General features: G+C 36.3%; 1 protein-coding gene across 1 annotated transcript; it reads left to right on the forward strand.

Moving 5' to 3' along the window:
* The first annotated feature begins 19 nt into the window (after positions 1-19).
* Positions 20-20,910, forward strand: SPATA9 (spermatogenesis associated 9). Its single transcript, XM_006212946.3, has 5 exons — positions 20-236; positions 391-479; positions 8,705-8,932; positions 18,505-18,600; positions 20,430-20,910. The coding sequence occupies exons 1-5, from the start codon at positions 176-178 to the stop codon at positions 20,715-20,717; spliced, it is 762 nt and encodes a 253-aa protein (XP_006213008.1). The 5' UTR covers positions 20-175; the 3' UTR covers positions 20,718-20,910.
* Positions 20,911-21,144: the final 234 nt, after the last annotated feature.

Genomic DNA, 21,144 nt, shown 5'->3' on the forward strand with positions numbered 1-21,144 from the left:
TCTCAGAGGCCCATTGTGCAGTAACAAAGAATTCTGGCAGTGAGCTGTAGGTTCTGTCCTTGCCTGCTTTCCCAAGTGGAAGGCTGCCTTCATCCCTCACTAATGGTGGAGTAGGACCAGCAGTGCTCAGGCCTGCAAGCTTGCCAGGCGCTAGGAACCCAAGCAAGAACTCAGCATGTCAATCAGGCCTGTAGGGTGGATATTTGGGCAGATGTTGAAGAACTTTTCTGGAAGAAGTATGCAGTCTTCTTTTAAAGGGGATATGGATGTGGAAACTGGGAACTAAATTCCTAAGGTGGAGCCAGTGTTCCATGTTCATTTGAATTATGGTTAAGGGATTTTTTAGTTAAGATCTTTTTTTTTTTACCCTCTAATTTCTTTTTGTCCTAGTTGAGGGGATCCAGAAAGCAATCTTGGACCTTGTAGATGAGTTTAAAGATGAATTCCCTACCCTCCTGAGAGTATCACAGTCTAATCAGGTAATGTGATTTTGTAACTTTGAAAAAGATTATAAAAAGTGTATTGTATTTTTAGTATCATACCAATTATATAGTTTGTGATTTTGAGATCAGTGCTTGAAGCTTAGGAAAACATTACTTTCACAGAAAAACACGTTTTAACTCTCACTCAGTGATCTATGGAAAGCAGAAATATTATGGACAAGGAAGTGAGATAGATAGGTGAATTAAATTTAAGGACAACCACTCTACCATTAGGTTAGAAATCTAGAACTCTCCCATAGCCACAATTGCAATGTAGTTTACTTAAGATTTGCTTAATGTAAAATCAGAAAAATACCTAGATATACTTTAACAAAAATCTATGGCAATTAAGTCAGTGAAAAAGCATAGCTGATATAAATTATAACAATGGAAAGATAAATATGAGTGTGTGTTTTAATGTGGAAAGAAAATAGTAATGTCAATTTAAATAAAGTATGTATGCACGTATTTTAAACTTATGTTCCAAAAAGAGTTTTAGACAGATAAAATATTGGGAGTGGAAGGAGACAGGTAGAGAATTGTAAAGACATTTGGTCAGGAAAAAGTAACACCTTGTTTAGAGGACATGTGTAACCTGCTTTACTCAAAAGTACTCAGCTTTTAATGGAAAAGTGTTGTTTCAGTCCTCGTGGCCACAGTTGGAATAGGATATGTTGTAAACTTGTATAGTAGAGTAACAACCTACTTACTCAGAAATCAGACTTTTGGCAATGTCAACAAGAGGAACATAGTTAAAACCTGGAAGTAGACAAAAAGACACTCTGAGTAGCACAGTAATCACAAAGTCTATGTATTTCATTGCAAAGGAGAGGTATTAGAGCTACCTTTAACCTCATCCAGACAACCAGGCATTAGACATTTATAAATCCTTTACTGTTGCCCAGGGGTTGGAAAGTAGGAATACAGAGAAAGAAGACAGGGTTCCTTCAGTCAGTGAGCTTTAATCTAATGGAGACAGCGTCATAATCGAGTAATTGCAATGGAATATGGTAAGAGGCATATACAATTTAGGGGAAGTAACAACTACATCCTGGAGTCAGAGAAGACTTCATGGAGGAAAGATGCTTAAATTGAGTCTCAAAGGATGGATAGGAGTTTTCAAGGTGAAGAAATGGATAAAATAAGTGGGTAGGAGCAGGGAAGAATATTTCAAAGGAAGCAGTGTCAGGTCAAAAAGCATTAAACAGCATAGCGTGTTTCCAAAATGTCAAGTAAATTTGAATAAGTGGCATCAGTGTCGAGTCTAGACTTTGGGGAGAGGTGATACTGAAGTGTAAGTGGATGCACAGTGGTAAGATGGCATCTAGATGGTGGTCGGCTCAGTAGGATAGGATAAGCCTTAGAAGCACCAGAGGGCAAGCCAGATTTTATAATTCCACATCTTAGTCCTGGTGTCTAGTTGCTGCCACTTTTTGCATTGTCCTAGTTTTGGTATAAATTCTTTGGAAGCATTGGAGACTTCTCTTGGCTATGCTCTAGAGTATTAAGGAAAGAGACTGGCAGGTGACCATGCTTGGCTAAGATGTACATGGTTAAGGGCAGCATAGCAGTGCGGTAATTACTGAGAAAACCTCAAGGTGAAGCCTAGGCAGCCTAGGCCTGGAAAGCCCTGTTGTCCTTCCAAACTGTGACTCTCCCACCATTGCCAGCATTAGAGAAAGTGGGTTTTATTTAATCAAAGAAGTTGCAACTTTCTTTTCAACTTCCGTCATCTCTTCCCGCCCTCTGCGTAGCCTTGTCATCACTAGAGACGTGAGGATGCTTTATGGTGGAACAAATTGATGTTCTGATCCCCAAAGAAAAAACTAAGTTTCTATTTCCAACTCATTGAAGTCATTTACTTATAAGAACTATACCCCACCCCAGAGAAGAATATAAACAGAGTTGAAATTACTTTATTTCTCATATTCAAAGCACATTGTTCTTTTTCCACCATTTACTTTGAAGAATGTGCTGCTGAAATTGGCAGGAAACCTGAGTAGTTAGGGGATATAACACATTGAAGTTACTTGCACTTCAAAAATAAATTATTCAGAAAACAATGTTAATACTGCATTGTTAACTAGATTATTTTTAAAGGTTAGATTATAAATGCTAAATTTTATTATTTCCACTATGGTCCATACTTCCCAAACATACTGAAAAGAATGATTTTAAGAATACTTAGAGGGCTTTATTGATTGGGCTATATTTTAAATCTCTAAATTTTGTGATTAGTATTTAAATTTTTTTTTTTAATTTTAGGCACTTATTTAGGAAAAAGCCATGTTGCTGGCCTGGAGCAAAGGCAGGATTTGATGGGAGTGATGATAGAAATTTTGTAGAGGAATATACCCAGAATAATGATTATTAAATAGTTTTTCATGGCACAGATTTTGAAGGACATTTTTTTCTGGGGTTGGGAAAGTTAATTTTAGAATTTTGACTTGAGGTCTGAGGTCGTGTACTCTCTGCTCCCTCCCTCCCAACCAGCCCAGACCCCTAATACCCTCAGTATCCACATCCTATAGTAAAAAGTAAGTTTTTAAGGTTTACACTTGCAATGGCAAATGATTTCTGTATGAGGACTCTAAAATATTAAACATTAAATTTGAACAAATGAAAAATGCATACTACAACTAGGGAATTCAAATTTTTTAATTCAAATGATCTTTACTTGAATGAAAGAAAGCTTTTATGATAAACAGGCAGGTGACCATGCTTGGTCTAAGATATAAATGGTTAAGGGCAGCATAGCAGTGCGGTAATTACTGAGAAAACCTCAAGGTGAATCCTAGGCAGGGTCAACTTTGATGGGTTTGAATTATGAAATGTGGTTATGTGTTTTATTATGTAATTAACTTGCACTTAACTGTACATTCAAAACTGGGAATTGTAGACAAAGCATAACAAAATCCATGTAAAAATTTGGATTTTACATCTATAGATGTATTTTTCTGAATTCTCTAGGCTTTCTTCTTTTTTTTAAACATGTGGGACAAAAACTGCTGGCGTTACCAAACCAGGTTTGTTGTGCGATGCTGAGATGCCAAAGTTTGCAGCAGAGAAGGGGTTTATTCACTAGGCAGCCAAGTGAGGAGACAGGAGAACAAATATGAGATCTGCCTCCCAAAGGCAAGGGGCTTGGGATATTTGTGGGTAAACAGTATAGGGTGGTCAGAGGTGCAGGGGAGGGTGATTTGGAGGCAGGAGAAAGGTGGGGTATGTCTGCTCTGTGCAGGCATATCTGAGTTACATGCTTCTTCATGGGATGCATGTTTGGAAAATGGCGCTGTTAGCATGATGGAACTAGGGTAGAGTTTTTGGCCTTCTCACGTCAAAAGTCATCCATCGCACACTCGAGCACACCCAGTTGAATGGTCAGTGGTCTTGACCAGTTTGAACTGGGCAAGATAAGCTCAACGTTCCTGAAGCAGATGTTATTATAGAGACCCATATGTCAGAGGTGTTATCTATAGGGAGCAGTTAAAGGAGTCTTGGGGTGTATTTGTCTAAGGTACACGAAGCTTGGAGAATATGCAGTTTGCATGAACAATTAAGGTGAGCTTGATCAGTGAAGGCAGATTACAAGCAGAGAGGTTTTTATCAACCTTCCCCTTATCTACTATTCTGAAAGACAAGCTCAAGAATTTCTGTTAACCCTATGTGGCAGGGTTTCAGGATGGATTTTTTTTTAACCTTATGTGGCAGAGTTTCACTGAGGATGCACCTGTGATGTCTGGAAATTACTTGTATTGGGGTTTGTAAGTATAATGAGAGTAGAACTGTAAGTGGATTGTTCTATAATTCAGTTATATTTTTGTATTTGGTGAGTTGTTTCTTGTGGGGCACTATCATTGTAAAAGTTACAAAATACATTGTGCACTGAAAACTTTCTGAATGGTTTCTCATTTAACATTTGGTGTATTTTTCCTGATATTTCTCAATTTTAACTTGTTATATTTTTCTGATATACTTCATTCATTTTAATGAATATATTTATAGAGCACCTACTATGTGCCAGACCTATTCTAGGGTCTGGGGGAAAGATCAGTGAGCCAAATGGATGTAAAACACTGCTGCTATAGAACTTATGTCCTAGTCAGGTAGGAAAACAATAAACGAGGAAAATAAACTACCTGTTATGTTAATGGTAGATCTTAAGGAGAAGAAAAAATATAGTGGACAAGGGATATGGAGTAAAGGTAGGGATAGGGAGCATAGTTGATGGTTAAGGTCAGATGACCTAGAGGATCTTAGTGAGAAAGTGATTCTTGAATTAAGACTTGAAGGAAGTGAGGGAGCAAACTTTGGTATCTTTGAGGACTTGAATGGTGTGGTTAATTCAAAGTCCCTGATACTTTACAAGTTCAATGAATTATGAGGAGGGAAAGGGAGAGAAAAAGATGGTGAGGCCAGTGAGATAAAGAAGAGACAACTGTAGGGTTTTGTAGACCATTGTATATACTTTGGCTTTGACACTGAGTGTACCAGGAAGCCACTAAAGTGTTTGAGTAGAAAAACAAGGTCTGATCTGACATGTTTTAACTGTATATCTCTGGCTGATAGGCTGAGGAACAGAAGGAAGATAGACAAGGGTGGAAGCAGGGAGGCCATTGGCAGAGGCTAATTTTCAAGTCTGGAGAAGAGACGATGGTGGTATATAAATATAACGGACTGCGTGTTGGTATTGGGCCTAGTGAGAAGTGATCAGATTCTGGGACTGCTCAGAGAAAAAAATTGAATAAGATTTGCTGACAGGCTGGTTTTATAGATGTAGGGTAGTAAAAAGCTGATGTTAATAGAAATTGGAGTTCAGCATTAAAAATGCTGATGATCGAGAAATGGGCATGGCTCTAGAAAAAAGAAAACAGAAAGGGAAAGCAGGATATATATTCAAAGAATGGAGCTCAAATGGAGAAAACTGGAGCAGGCTTCTTGAAGCATCCAGATTGACTGAGGCGAAGTTTCTTTTGGTAAATGGTCTTTAAGTACTTTAAGTGTGTATCTCTGAGGTGATATTGGTGGTTGGGAGTTGGACTTCCTTTCTAATGTTTAGTTATGGGCTCAGATGATGATGACAAAAATAACCATCTGGATTTTCACACTTTGCAACTGATTCCAGGATGCTTAGACCAAGATTCAAACAGAAAAAAGAAAAAAAAAAAGAGGGAAAAGAAAGAAATGAGGACTTCTTAATCTGGGTTCAACATTTAAATTTACACATATGGCTTGGTAAGAAAATACACAGCATAGATAATAGACAAAAAGGAATTTGAGTAGCCTCTCCTCTGTGGTCACCTTTGTATTCCCAGAGCCACGAAGAACCACTGAACACGTGCCCTGGTGCCCAGATTTGGTTTCTAACACTATTATTTTTAAAAGTAATAATGGTCTTCCTGGGAACAAGTTGATTCCATATTTTGTGGCAGGGAAAATAAAGGTGGAAACAGTTTGTTGTCAGAAGTAATATTTCTTTTAGTTATCTAGGAAAGTATCAAAGAGGAAAGCATTTTAAAAAGAAAACAATCTTTAAATTATAATAATTTAAGCATTAAAGGGAGACAAAGATGATTTTAATTATGAACAGGTTGAGTCTGTTGGAAAAAGCCATGAATTCAAGAGGAGACTAAACTGAGCAAGATAACACAAAGTGCTCTAAAGCATTGTTTTAATGCACACTTGAATTTTAAAAAATATTGTCTATAACAAATGCTGTATTTTCATCAATACAAATTCTATGAACTGTACAGGAGAGTTTTGATTAACAGATTATTAGTTACAAGTAGGCTTATTTTTCTACAGAGATAAAAATTTAGAAAAACAATTTTGTAAAAGAGGGGAAAGTTAAATGGATGAAACTTGTATATTGTTTAGGGAAATGGATCAAGACTCATTAATAGAAATATATGTGTAAAGTCAGTGAATCCAGGCCGACATATACAGATCACTAAGATTTGGAAAGAAATTCACAAAATAAGGAGAGGGAAAATGCAGATTGTTAATATTTTGCAACTGAAAAAACTAAGGGTCCCTGAAACACTGAATGACCACATAGACAAGGTTTCAGTAAAGTGGAACTACACATATCCCCCTTCTGTTTGCTTTGGCAAGGTGGTTCTCACTTTATGATTATAAATTATAATGAGAGAAAACAGAGTACAGTCAGTCCATGGTATCCAAGAATTCAAACAATCTTGGATGGAAAATATTTGGAAAATGTTCCAGAAAGTTCCAAAAAGCACAACTTCAGCTTGCCACCTGCAAGCAACTATTTACATACATTTATACTGTATTTACAACTATTTACTCAGCATTCACATTATATTAGATATTATAAGTAATCTAGAGATGATTTAAAGTGTAAGGGAAGATGAGCATAGGTTATATGCAAATACTGTGCCATTTTATATAAAAGACATAAGCATCCATGGATTTTGGTATCCTCAGGGGTCCTGGAACCAGTGCACCAAGGATGCTTAGCAGTGACTGTAAATTGTAATTAGAAGTAAAACTAGTCTTATTCTAGGTGCTCCACCTTGAGGAGGAATTAGGAGAAAGAGTCAGTGCAGCAAAGCATAAGATCATAAGAGAGAGTGAATCATTATATGAAGGAACTTTGGATACTGCAGACAATGTGGTTTCTCTCCGACGTGTGCTTGCAATCAGTATAGATAATAATATCAAGTGATTGTTCCTGCCTGTTCTTTTTGCTTGTTCTACCTCTACCATATGACTACTTGTAAAGATTGCTTTGCTTCAAAGTGGCTTGGAGTTGTAGCAACTGTAGCCCACAACTTAGACTGCATTCTCTACTGTTAATATTGCTAGGAGGGTTGAGACCACAGGTGGGCTAATGGGACTTTTTCAGTAAAGTTAACAGGTTAAACGACAGTAAGACCCCAGATGCCCCAGAAATATATCCTCATTGATAGGCTAGAATAGCTTTGGTTATCTCCAGTGACAAATGCTGAAAAGTAAGAGAAGTATTGAACTTTGATGACAAATACAGCAATAATAAAATTATGATTTCAGGATAAAAATTGAGGCATTTCTGGTGTATAGCAATATAGTATGTTAACTTTTAAACAAATATATGATGTTCATTGTGGACTAAAAAATCCATTTAAAAGATGTTTTGCTTTTACATATTTGGACTCAATAAATAAATAAAAATTCAGAGTTGCTTATTTGTGTTAACCAATACTTTCCTCCAGGTTACATACAAAAAGCCAGAATAGCTTATAAAATTACTTAAATGAGTAATGAAAATCATACTTGTTTGTTGCCTGGAATGCAGCTTAACCACATTGTAAGTAATTCCCCTGTGGTTCACTTTCTGCTAGAACAGAGAAAGAACTACATGTCATGTGTTTTAGAAATGCCACATTTTTTTTCTTTTGGAGTGCTCATAAAAGTTTTGAATTTTTCAGAACTAAAAGTTTCATAAGCTTGTTGATTAGTATATAGGGTTTTTATTTTATTTTTATTTAAGCTGTACAATGCATTGTGCATGTATGCTATATTTTTAGCATTTAAAAATTTAAAGTAAATTGTACACTGTATATTATGTATATGTGCTATATTTTATCATTTAAAGAGCTCTTTAAAAATCAATGCAAAAATTAAATAAATCCAGAGAGAAAAATGAAAAATTTGTATCTTTTGGCATGTAACTTCATTCTGAATATTTATCCTAAGGAAAAATAATCATGTATTCAAATAAAGGTTTAAGTACATGGGAGGGATCAGTGAATTGTATGGAGGGTAGGAGATAATTATTGGACACTGAGTATCATGCACAGTGTACAATTATGTGGTACTTGTCTCTGCCTGCAGTAGATTTTAATAATGCACTGGAAACAAATGGGTGGTTGGAAGTGGGAATGGAGGTTGTGGAGGGAGGGAGCAGTGTGAGCAAAACAGATGAAGGAGAGATTAAGAAGTACAAATTTCCAGTTATATAATAAGTAACAGGGATGCAATTTACAGCATAAGGAATATGGCCAATAATATTATAATAATTTTGTATGGGGACAGATGGTTACCCAACTTCTCGTGGTACTCATTTCATACTGTTTGCAAATGTCAAATTACATAGTATACCTGAAACTAACATAATATTGTACATCATCAACTATATTTCAGTTTTAAAAATTTAATAAATAAATAATGCAGTGGAGAATCACACAGCAGTCACTTTTCAAAGGCTTATTTTCCAGCAAAGAGAACCCATACAAAAAACATCCAAAATCAAAATGGCTGTCGCTTTAGCCAAGATCAACCGAGGACCATTAATTCAAGGACTAAACAGCATATCCAGATCCTCCAGATCAGTTGCCAAACTCCTGCAGCCTCAGCTTGCTTGCAGACTTTTAGAGTTAAGGGACATAGCTCATCGTCTACTGAAGGAAGTTAATGCACCAAAGCAGCCCCTATATAACATGCAGGTAAGTGAATATTGCATTTGCACAGGGTATGAACTATTTTTAGAAACTATTTTGAGTGCAAGATTTGAAAAATGAAAATGTAGTACATTTGGTTGTCCTAGATGTAAAATAAGAATAGTTGGATAAGGTAAATGAATAGTTAGGTCTTCTTTCAATATAGTGTATTTTCTGATTTAAATAAATATAAAGGAGGAAGTAATGCAGACTTTTTTCCTCCCTTGTTATTTGATTGAACTATACGAAATTGTCAATTTCATACTGTTCTACCTAAATGTAAGCATGCAGATTACCTCTTATATGAAACCTAAAAAGAATCCTACAACAAGCCTTAAAGATGATTGTTTTGTTGCATTTTCCCCATAACCTCATTAGGTTTCCAAGATAACCTTTGACATAACATATTGAGCGTATTTAGCTATAAATTCATTTTGACAGACCCGTCAGCATCCAGGTCTATTTCAAATTAAATGTTCTATGTTCCTTTATTGAGGCTTTAGTATATTTTGTTAAGGACAACAGCTCAAACTTTTTTCAGGACTAGTTTCTTGTCTTTTTTTTTCCCGCCTCAACTTTATGGCACAGAACTCAGTGTTTTTCAGTTTGGGCATTATTCATAGCATCCCTTTATTGAAAGAAGAGTTAAGCCAAAAAAGAGATGTATTGAACAATCCAGAGTTGATAAGGTTTTAGGCATAGCTGGGTATAGGTACTCAAATGATGCCTTCAGAATTTTTCTCTTTTCTCTCCATCTCCTGGCTATGCTTTCTCTGTGTTGACTCCATTCTTAGACTTCTCAGGGTCACAAGATGGTTTGTAGCTGTTCCCAGGGCTACATCCTCCAAGTTTCAATTACAGCAGAAAAGAATGAGAGTTCTTACCCCATCATTCCTGGCTAAGTTCTGAGGTTCATCTGTAGAGAATGGCTTGCCTCTAAGTCAGGGAAATGGGATGCACTGACTGGCCTACGACTTGGTTACCTGCTTCAGTCCTACAGTAGGGTTTGGAGCTCCATTCAGATGACCTAACTTGAGAATGGGGAAAGGATGAATCATCAAATAAAAATCTGGGTTGTTTCGAGAAGATGGGAAAAGGGATGATGATAGGTGATCAAAATAAATAAAATATCCATTACATAAGAATCTCTCTTTAACCAAAATTTTGACATTTCCCGAAATCATCAGATATATCAACTATGAATTGCCTCAGATAGCATTTATAAAAGATTCCTTTTAGTACCTTATGTTTGAGAAAGTAAAAAATAGTTTCTGTGTGTTAACCATTGGATTTCTAAGAACTATAAGTCTTATTCCTGATCTTTAGATCATCAGAAAGAAACAGCTGAACCATATTATTTTAAATTCCCACCAGAATATCTTTCTGAATCTAATGTTTTGCCTTACTGTTTCTTTCCTTATTAGACCCATAGGTTTTATAGAGTTGATATAAGAAGTGTCCTTTGAAGAATATTTCTGTATTTATTATAAAGTCATGTTTAAAGACAGTTTCCATTATTGTTATTCAGACTCTTTCTTTTCTCTCCTCTTTGCTAAGTTAGATTTATGAAGGAACTGAGATTTTAACACTATTTACAAGCTAACAAGTTAGTCTGCCACAGTTAAACAATACGTGTGCTCACACACTGACAGAAGAGACGAGCAACAGCAGCAGCCGGAGCAATTGTGTCAGTTTTCTGTGTCTCAGTTTCCATAAGACAGTGTGGTGACAGCCAGATGTTGCATGTGCATGTTGTAAGTTGCATCACAGGAGAGGAACACTACAGTCAGGAGAGTCATCTTTTTATAGGGATGCTGGAGAATCTGCCCAGCCTCCGAGAGAGAACAAAACAGAGACAGAGAGAGAAGCAAATGTCTCTGGAGGGGAAAGTGAAGGCTTTATTTTTAGTGTCCTGCGACATGTCTCAGAAAGTACATCTCTAGATCTCTCCACAGGAATGTACTTTCTCTAGCTTCCAAAACTGTTTGCTATTCAACCATGTCCTTTGCTTGGAAGGCCCAGTCTGTACAGAAATGAGAGATATCCATGGAGAATTGTCTCTCAATACTCATGAAAATTCAGTGGCAGAAAAATAATCTTTCTTTCTGGTAGGATCTATGTTTCCTTCTATCCAATAATGAGAACTAAAAACAAAACGTTCTTGCCTTTTGCCTTGACTGACGGTGAGTTTCCACAGGTAAATTAGAGCTTAGTTGTGATAACATATTCCATGAACCTGAGATGAAAGAACCAGGTTGAGGGACTAAGTGATTTGTCCAAGGTCTACATGCTGACTGTGACCGTCTCTTTTGACATCAATTTAGAATCAACACCTATGACATCTCTTCTCCTTTGCTCTTGTTCTAATTGTCTTAGAATTTAGCTTTAATTTTTAAAATTCTTATCAATAAAATATTTCAAAATATATTAAAGGTAGTTTTTCAGAAGTCCCACCCAAATTTAAACTGGTAGTAGTATTTTGCCACATCGTCTTCAGATATCTGTTTTATAAAAAGAAATATATGTCATTCTAAGTGAAGTAAGACAGAAAGAGAAAGAAAAATACCATATGAGATTGCTCATATGTGGAATCTTAAAAAAAAAAGAACATAAATGCAAAACAGAAACAGACTCATAGACATAGAATACAAACTTGTGGTTGCCAAGGCAGAGGGGTGGGAAGGGACAGACGGGGAGTTCAAAATTTGTAGATACTGACAAGCATATGCAGAATAGATTAACAAGATTATGTTGTATAGCATATGCAGAATCGATAAACAAGATTATATTGTATAGCACAGGGAAATATATACAAGATCTTGTGGTAGCTCACAGCGAAAAAAAATGTGACAATGAATATATGTATGTTCATGTATAACTGAAAAATTGTGCTCTACATTGGAATTTGACACAACATTCTGAAATGACTGTAACTCAAAAAAAAAAAAGAAATGTAATTAACCATGCTCCGATCTCTTCATTTTTTTTCTCTACCAGAAGGAATCATTATCCTGAAATTGATGTAAGCATTTCCATGAATACTTTTATATTTCCACTGCATTTGTATGTATGTATGTTTAAAATTTATATGAATGATATTATACTCTACTTACTCTTCTGAAACTTCCTTTTCTCACTCAATATTTTTGATATATATAGCTATGTTTCTTTGGTTTATTATTTTAACTTCTTTGGGTTATTCCTGTTATAAGAAAAAATAATCTACCATTTATCTATTACTGGACAGATAGACCATTTAGTTTCCAAATTTTTTTGTATTACAAACAGTGCAGCATTGAACACTCTTGTAAATGAGTCCTTATCTAGATGTATGAGACTTTCTCCAGGTATATATGTAAAAGAGGGAATGCTGGGTCATGAGGGATGAAACATTTTCAGTTTTATTAACTGTGGTCAAAATGTTTTTCAGAATGGGTACACATTCTTGGGAGTCCTTGTGATTCTTAAATCTGAGGATGATTTCTTGAATTATGGAAAACTCTTAGCTATTATTTCTTCAGATATTGCCTCCTTTTCATTTTCTTTCAATTTTTTTTCTTCTGGAATGCCTATTAAACGTACTTTGAATCTTCTCATTTTATGCTTTATGTCCATTTCCCTTCCTCATATTTTCCTTTTCTTTATGTCTTTTTGATATGTCTTAAATAATTTACTCTGATCTGTCTTCCAGTTAACCATTTCTCTCTAGCTGTATTTAATATGCTCTTTTACTTATTAAATGTATTTTAAATTTCAAACATATTTATCATTTCTAGAAGTTCTTTTGGTGTTTTCTCCCAAATTTCCACTTTTTTCTTTTCAAAGTGTTCTTTCATAGGTTTATTTATTTTTAAAAATCTCTTTAATTATTTTAATCATACTTATTTATGGTCTTTTTAAGACTATACTTTGAGATTTTGGAGGGATGCTAATCTTTCTGACTATTGTGATCTATATTGTATCTCCTCATCGTAGATCATTTCTTTTTTTTTTTTTAAATTGGAAGTTTTTCTTCAACAGGGATTTACAAAAAATAGAAATCCCTTCTGGCCTTGGTGGTAGAGCTGTCCCTCTAGAGGGTTTTGCTTGTGCTCTGTAGGTATTAGTCTCTGGTAGAGCCAGCTTCCTTACCTTCTTCCTAGACTGGTGGGTGGAGTTATTCTAGTCCTCATTCCCCTGAGACTGCAGCTCTTCAGAGGCCTGATCCTCACCTCATGTATCTTAAGTCTCATCTCCAGTCTCTTTGTTAAAACTCAAGCCCCAGCCCTTATTTCAGTGTCCAGTAACATCCCCAGAGTTCCTGGGACATAAGCTCATCTACTTACAAGCTGCTTGGCTTTTAGTTCTCTTTTTTGTCCCTAGCTCAGGGGGATTCCTCCCTCCCTTCTTCCCTTCCTTCTTTCTTTTCTTCCCTCCTTCTGTCCTTCTTTCCTTTGTTTCATTTTTGTAAAGTCAGTCTTGTATTAAATTTTTAGAGTTTGATTTTTGTATAGAATTTCTAGTGTTTTGTATATGAGAGGCTCCACACTAGCTCAGTCTGCCATGTTGCTGGAAGCAGATGTCCTTCAGCTTTACTTCTTAATATCTTGCAAATTCTAATATAAGGTGGTTAAATTTCTTTTGAAAGTAAGTGAGGTATAATTCTACATTTTCATTGGTCGATACTGAAAACCTGGTATGTAAAATCACGAGTTTATGTATTAGGGATTCATACATTCTCAGCACTGCTGTGTGGACTAGAGAGATGATAGGCAAGTGAGCAGTGTCAGCAGAGTGTAGCAAGTGCGTGAACAAAGTGTGCAAAGGTACTGTGGAGGCATCAACCAGGGGCAGATAATTCCTAAGGGTAGTCAGTGTAGGCTTCCTAAAAGATGATTCTGGATCTGAGACTTCAAGGAGGAGAAGTTAGCCAGGGGAAGAGGTAGGAGAATCATTTCAGGAAGAGAATAGTGTATAGCAAGATGCAGAGGCTAGAGGGAGCATTACTTATTTAGGAAATGTAAGTAGTTCCACATGGCTGAAGTGATACAAGAGGGAACAGTCCTGGGTCAAGCCTCTCTGAAGCCTTGAGGGTTAGGAATGAGGAAGAAGCTTTTTTTGGGTAATATGTATTAGCTCTGGTGGAGAATTAGAACTGCCACCAAGAGGAACCTAAATTGTAGCAAGGAAGAAAACAACATATCTCAAATCTTAACGTCTCAATAGAAGTATGAACAGTGAAGACCATGGCCTGGAGAATCGAAGGAACATCAGAGTAACGTAGGAGATGTGGTGGAGCTCAGTGGATTGGTCTGTGAATGGAATGTGTCTGTGGTCCCAGACTGTACTGAGAAGTAAGTGGCATAGCACAGAGTTTAGCTTACCCAGAGTGGATTCCAGCATGAATTCCTTCAAGAATTCTCAGGCTGCCTGTGCTAAGATGGAACTTTGCGGCATGCAGAAGGAAAAGGATTGAAATCTAGAATTACTGTGTGAGGATATGATTTCTGGATGCATGGAGGATATCCCTTTATGTAGGAAAGTAAGCAGCCTGGTTAACCTATCTGAAGGCAGTTGTCAAAGATCCTCTTCATGTGCTCGGTCTCATCACTGAGAAGTCTGAGGGTAATGAATAACAGGAAGATGTGTTTGTACCTAGAGCACCTTAGACGGTTCTCCCCAAACTTTGCCGGATGTCATGTAGCTGGACATGCCAGTCAGGCAGGTTGTACTTCCCTCAAGAACTTGGAGTAGTGGGGCATTGTCATTAGGACACTGACTGTAACTAGATAGTGTTTCAGCTCTTTGATGTGGTCTGAGATGAAGCTTACAGTGATGGTCTCCTCTGGATACTTAGAGAGTGGACACTGTCACAGGAGCTCCCTTGACATTCTTCCTGGCCTTTTTGGTTGCATGCATGTCCCTCTTATTTTAGTATATTCAGTGATATTGTGCCAAATATGAACTACTCAAAACCCAACCAATACAAGTGACCTGAAAAGATTTCAATGGCTTATGACATGAGCAGAGAGAGTTGGCGTCAGGCCTGTTCAACTGGCCATCTTGTTAAAAGATTAGACTCCCTTTGCACCTGGCTCTGTGGGTGATAAGATTATAGTGATACAGCTGCTGGTTCTCTAAGGGGCCTGAGGAACAGAAAACTGAGGATTTCATCATGGTTTTCAGTATCCCCAGTATCAGTACTTACAGAATGCTGCATCTGCTTAGCCTTGTAAGCTGCCTGGCTGAGTAAAGCTTGCAGCTGCTCTAGGCTGCAGTGACCTAGATAATTAGCTTGACTGCTGACTTCAGCCAAGACACGCCAGCCCACAGACATGGTTGTTGACTTTGGCAGGCCAACACAGGGCTGCAGGACAGGAGCTCTTCCTGGGATGAAATCTTCCTTATTGTGGCATTAGAGGTGTCTCTTTCTACTTTGTGCAGACACCATAGAGTGGGCAGGCCAGAGATGGGCAAACTAAAGAAAACTCTTAGTTTCAAAAATGCCTGTGTCATGGTGGATCCCAAGTGAAGTTGTGCTCCCCTTTTCCAGGATGAAGGTCAGAGGCTTATCTAAGGGAAGTTTCTTCCTCACACCCAACCCTTCAAGGTAGACTCCAGTTTGGGGTTTAAACTACAAATCTCATAAATATCAGGAGCTTCTGTAGCTCCTCTTTGAGCCTGCCACGAGGTTATCTTGTGTAGTATAATTCAAGACCTGGGATAAAAGGGCAGTTCCTAGAAAGTAGAACCCCTGGAATCTTGAAGACATACCTTTCCAGATTGGCCAGGAGGTTGGGACATGCGAGCTTCTGTAGGACCACCTGACTGATTAAGAGCTCATTCGAGAGCAGTGTTCCATAGGTTGTTAATACTGCGATAAAGATAACTTTCTTTACTGTGGACTGCTAGGAGTCTTTCCTGTGTTCGTGAGTACTGCGGGTTGCTAAGCAAAGATATGATTATACAGCTTTCCCAAACTAAGGAAATACTTTTTTCCTGGACCTATTAACAGTAGTCAGTGCTTCTTCCAACACACTTGTGAATCACTGAGTTAGAGTATCCCCTATTACTCCCGTGATATCCCACATCAAGATGATTTTGGACAACATGAACTAAGTTGGACCTGGTAATTCTCCACCCATCAGTTACCTGTGGATCTCTATTTTCTAAACTGCTTATAGTTTGCTTTTTTGTGTGTGATTTATCTTGTTAGTAGTGAAAATAAGATGAATATAGATACTTTTTTTTATGAGACGAGGCAGTCAAAATTATGTGGGAGAAGTGGAAAACAAAATTGTGTAGGACAAGTTTAGTTAAAGATTGAAATGCTTTTATTGTTGGAATATCCATGTATCTTATATATTAATATTACCAAATTGAAAAAAGAAATATATGGGTATACTATTGATACCAAGATACTTTTAACTTAAAAATGCAAATAAAATAAAATTTATGTAACAACAAAGTTAAGATAAAACTTTTGAAATAGGCTAAGACATTCTAGGCAAAGTCCCCTGTTTACCAAATTTCTCCTGTTTATCTCAGTTTTTACCCTAACACTGTTCCTGCTCATAGCAAGCCAAAAAATGAGGCAGTGTGGTTTATAATATGAAAAACATGTATTGCAAGTGAGTCATAAAGTGGAAAAATGGCTACTTGGTCAGTAGCCACATAAATTTTGGAGGAAATATATTTTCTACAGGAATGATTTATTACAGGAATAGCAAGTATTTATTAAAAGCATTAAAATGGTGAAAAAGTGACACTTAGGCAGTATACAGATTCATCACTCAGAAGTATAACACATATCAAATACAAATTTATTTTGAAACTAACCATTTTTAATTACTTTTAGGTAAAGGACAAAAATATGAAACAGATTCAGTGAAACAGAAACAGTAATTTCTCATTCATGCAGACACCACTTTTTTTTTTATTGTATATGGCCTACCAATTATTGAGAGTGAACCTCCCGCTTACATTCATCTATTCACCAATTCATAAATCTTTTACTCTTCTAAGAGGCATTTTGTTGGAATGTATTTACTTTCCTTTGTAACATCTGCTCCCCAGTTGTATATTTGTTTCCTTAAAGCCTAACAGTGGGATTCAGAGGCATGCTATCATTTTGAGTCTTCCTGCAAGAGGGAAAGAGCAGCAGCCGCTTCGTTTCCTGGAAACTCTTTCCAGAAGCCAGGGAGTCTGGGGAATTTTCCAGACTGACTTAAGGAGACAGTGGACTAAATCTGCCCCCACCTGTCCCTATGTCTACAAGTTAATATGGCCTGAAAGGTGGAGAATAAGAAGGGAAACTCTCCCTACTCCTCCTCAACCCACCATCTCTTAGCTACTAGTCTTCAGCATTCCATAAATCACTTAAGAGAGAAGAGGGGAGATTGTGATGGGCAGTTTTGTCCTTCATTCAGTAGTGACAGCAGTAAGCACAAGCTGAGTATACTACAACAAGCACTTAGAACAGGACCTGGTACACAGTGCAATATAAATATCTGTTCAATAAAATATTATCACACGTTCTTCAGAAGCACTTTTTAAAAGGTTGCAATGTACCATTGGGTGGATATAGCATACTTTACCTAGCCATTCTGCTATCATTATTTCAGTTTGTCAGTATTAAAAAAAAAGAGATTTAATGAACACATACATACTTTTCTTTCTAATTTGTGTGCGTTTTTACTGTGCATTTACATGGTTTTATTAGCTACAGCCTGTACCTTTTGGGAGTTATTGAAGCTTCTGAGTGGCGTGGTTCTTACTTCAGAGGAGCATGGCTAACTGCCACTTCACTGCTGACTGGGAAGGGAATGTTTTTCCTAATGTCCTCATTTCATATCCTTACAGCTCAAGGCAACAGAGGTAGTCTATAAGAGAGTATAACTCCCTTAACCTGAATATCTTATACTTTTCCCTTAAATGTAGGTATTATGTGTATTTAATACTATCATGGTACCATTCCCCTAAACTGAATATATCATAATATTAGGTCGAAGCAGGGACACCTTCTAGAAGCTAGAAACATCTAGGAGACAATTTTTTTTTTTTTTTTGGTGTAAACCTTCTCTACACTTCAAACAGCACGCTGGACATGAGCACAGAGCATTTCCTGAAGCTTAATAATCATCTAAGTTTAATGCTGGCCTTCAGCAGTCGCATGATTAACACTTCCAAGCAGGTCATTAATCTCTAGGAAATACTCAGTATTTTGATTGCTGTTTGCTTAATTGAAGAGGTGAGGTGAATAATTTAGTAAAGGACGACTACCTGAATTTGAACAAAAGGACTTTTTCTAACATGCACAGCGGCACCCCCTAGTGAGCACACTTGATAAATGTAAAAAAGTTAATGAAGATTTTGGAAATGTAAGTTTTTTTTTTAATAGGTTTGTCATAGGTTTTAATTAGCAAAACAAAGTATCTTTTTGTAAAGGAGAAAAATAGTATATTTTCAGAATGTGGAAAAATTCAGATCTAAAGTAGCTGACTTTACAAATATCTGAATTCTCATTTTATAATATAAAATTTAACATTGTAACACTGAAAATTTTTTATTTTAATAAGGAAACTCTTTTGTTTTTTCAGGTCAGAAAGGATTCTTTGTTTGAAATCATTTCTTTCCCAGCAAAGACTGCTTTAACTAGCATAATGTATGCTTCATATGCAGCACTGATTTATTTGGTAAGTTGAGAAAATTATTAGAATCTAGAAATAAGTACACTTACTTTATGCAATGTTAAAGATATACTATATAGTCCATTCATAAACTAAGGTACTAGCTTCTTTATTTTTTCTTAACTCTTTTTTTTTAAATTGAAGTATAGTCAGTGTACAATGTTGTGTGAATTTCTGGTGTACAGCATGTTTCAGTCATACATACACATACGTATATTCCTTTTTATATTCTTTTTCATTATAGGTTACTACAAGATATTGAATATAGTTTCCTGTGCCATACTGTATAAACTTGTTGTTTATCTATTTTATATATAGTAGTTAGTATCTGCAAATTTCGAACTCCCAATTTATCCCTTCTGACCCCCTTTGCCCTCTGGTTGGTAACCATGAATTTGTTCTCTATGTCTGTGAGTCTGTTTCTGTTTTGTGAATAAGTTCACTTGTGTCTTTTTTTTGTAGATTCCACATAGAAATGATATCATATGGTATTTTTCTTTCTATTTCTGGCTTACTTCACTTAAAATGAAGATATTCAGTGTTGCCGCAAATGCATTATTTTATTCTTTTTTATGGCTGAGTAGTACTCCATTGTGTGTGTGTGTGTGTGTGTGTGTGTGTGTGTGTGTGTGTGTGTGTGTGTGTGTGTTATACCGCAACTTCTTTATCCATCCATCTGTTGATAAGACATTTAGGTTGCTTCCATGTCTTGGCTATTGTAAATAGTGCTGCTATGAACATTGTACATGTATCTTTTTGGTCCTTAGTTTTGTTGCCTCATGCTCAGGCCTTAACAACCATATCAGTGTCCAAAGCAGGAAGGAGATAGTAGAGGCAAAAGACAATCTTTCTTTTATATGAAGAGGAGGAAAAACTTTTCCAAAAATCCTTCCTATCCTCCTCCCCAACAGACATATTTTATTTCAGTGGCCAGAACAGGGTCACATGGCCAACACTAATGCAGGGAAGTGGAGGTGGTAGTGCCCCCCCCCCATTCTCTAGTGGGAGACAGGCAAGAAAAGGGGAAGTGGCAGGTCAGGAGGAAAGTGAGGCTGTTCAAGCTAAGGCCCTCAATCCTTTCTCTGTTATCCTCTTTAGAAAAACCTTCTAATATAGCCTATTATGTCACCTGGGAGGCATCTCTTTGGTAAAAGAAGCTAGTTTATGTATTTTCATATTTTATAGATCTTGTTATTCATGTTGCTTGCTTTAAATACTTGGCATCATCATCATCAGTAAACTTACAGAATAAGTTTAATGGATACAACTCTTAATGATTCTCAACTTTTTAAGTTATTTTTCTCTGTATGTTTTGTTTTGACATTCTTAAAAATACTGAATGACATTTTTTGAGGCAAAGTGGATAACATGTTTGTTTAGAAATCATTGACTTGTTAGCTTACTAAATTCTTACCAAAATGTTTATGCCCTTCCAATTGTAGACGATTAGGTAGAAGCAAAGTCTGGAAGGGGGTAAAAGTAAAAACAAAAAACCTACCTTGACATAGTATGTTTAAGGACAAATTCTCTCTCTCAGAAAATGTTTCATTTAATTAAATCAGAGAAGAAAAATGTAAAACACCTAAAGAATTGGGGGAAAATATAAAGCATGTCTTTATTAAAGCATTCTAGGTTTTAATTTTCTTTCTAGAGTATGGCATAATATATTTATAATAAGGAATTGATCTCTGGATGTTTATTATGTGCCAGGGTACCTGAAAGAAAGTGCTTCTTTATTAAAATATATAGATTAATGACTGTATGTTAAACATTTTATTGGTTTTTTTATCTGTAAGTTTAGTAGCTTAAAACGAAACTTTTTTTTTTTTTATTAGGCAGTCTGTGTTAATGCTGTGCTGGAGAAGGTAAAGAAAATTCTCCAAGAAGAAGAATCCATAAGGCAAAACAGGGAGGAGAGTGAAAATCTTAGAAAAGCCTTTTCTGAGCCTGTGCTTTCTGAGCTTCTGTATCCTGAAGGTGAAATCAAAGCAAAACCTTATAGGTCTTTACCGGAGAAGCCAGACAGTATTTCAGATCAGCCCAAACTTCCTGCTAATAAGTTGAGTAATAAGATCCAGGTTTTACATTCTGTGTTTGACCAATCAACTGAAATGAATCACTGAGCGAATCTAAAGATAAGTATCACTGGACAGAGCTTAAGAGTTATCTACCTAATGATATTTCATCTGAAAAAAACAGGAAACTAGTTTTCATAAACTGACTGCTCTGCTCTAAAAAAAGTACAGGGACTACGGCTAAAATGTCATTTTCAAGAATTTATATGGTAGAGAAAATAAAATGAATCTTGATGTAGAATATATGTATGACTATGTGATTTTTTTAATGAACAAGAAAATGTACCCTTTGGTGGGTTAGACTCTATGCTGCAGTTTATAATATAGGCATGTTTATAATATATTTATGCTTTTATTGGAGGCTCATTTAGAGTATCTTTCCAATTATTTATCTGGGAGAGAAAAAAACTATTAAAATGCTACATATCTTTTTCAGAGATAACAAAAGGATATATTTTCTATCTACAGGCTGCAT

The sequence above is a fragment of the Vicugna pacos genome, chromosome 3 (assembly GCF_048564905.1).
Source record: "Vicugna pacos chromosome 3, VicPac4, whole genome shotgun sequence".
NCBI lineage: Eukaryota > Metazoa > Chordata > Mammalia > Artiodactyla > Camelidae > Vicugna > Vicugna pacos.

Excerpts from the sequence above, each read along its gene's own strand:
- SPATA9 (XM_006212946.3), top strand. The coding sequence starts at position 176 with ATGTCAATCAGGCCTGTAGGGTGGATATTTGGGCAGATGTTGAAGAAC. Across the intron at positions 480-8,704 it reads GAGTATCACAGTCTAATCAG|CAAAGAGAACCCATACAAAA; the intron begins GTAATGTGATTT and ends CTTATTTTCCAG. Across the intron at positions 18,601-20,429 it reads ATGCAGCACTGATTTATTTG|GCAGTCTGTGTTAATGCTGT; the intron begins GTAAGTTGAGAA and ends TTTTTTTATTAG.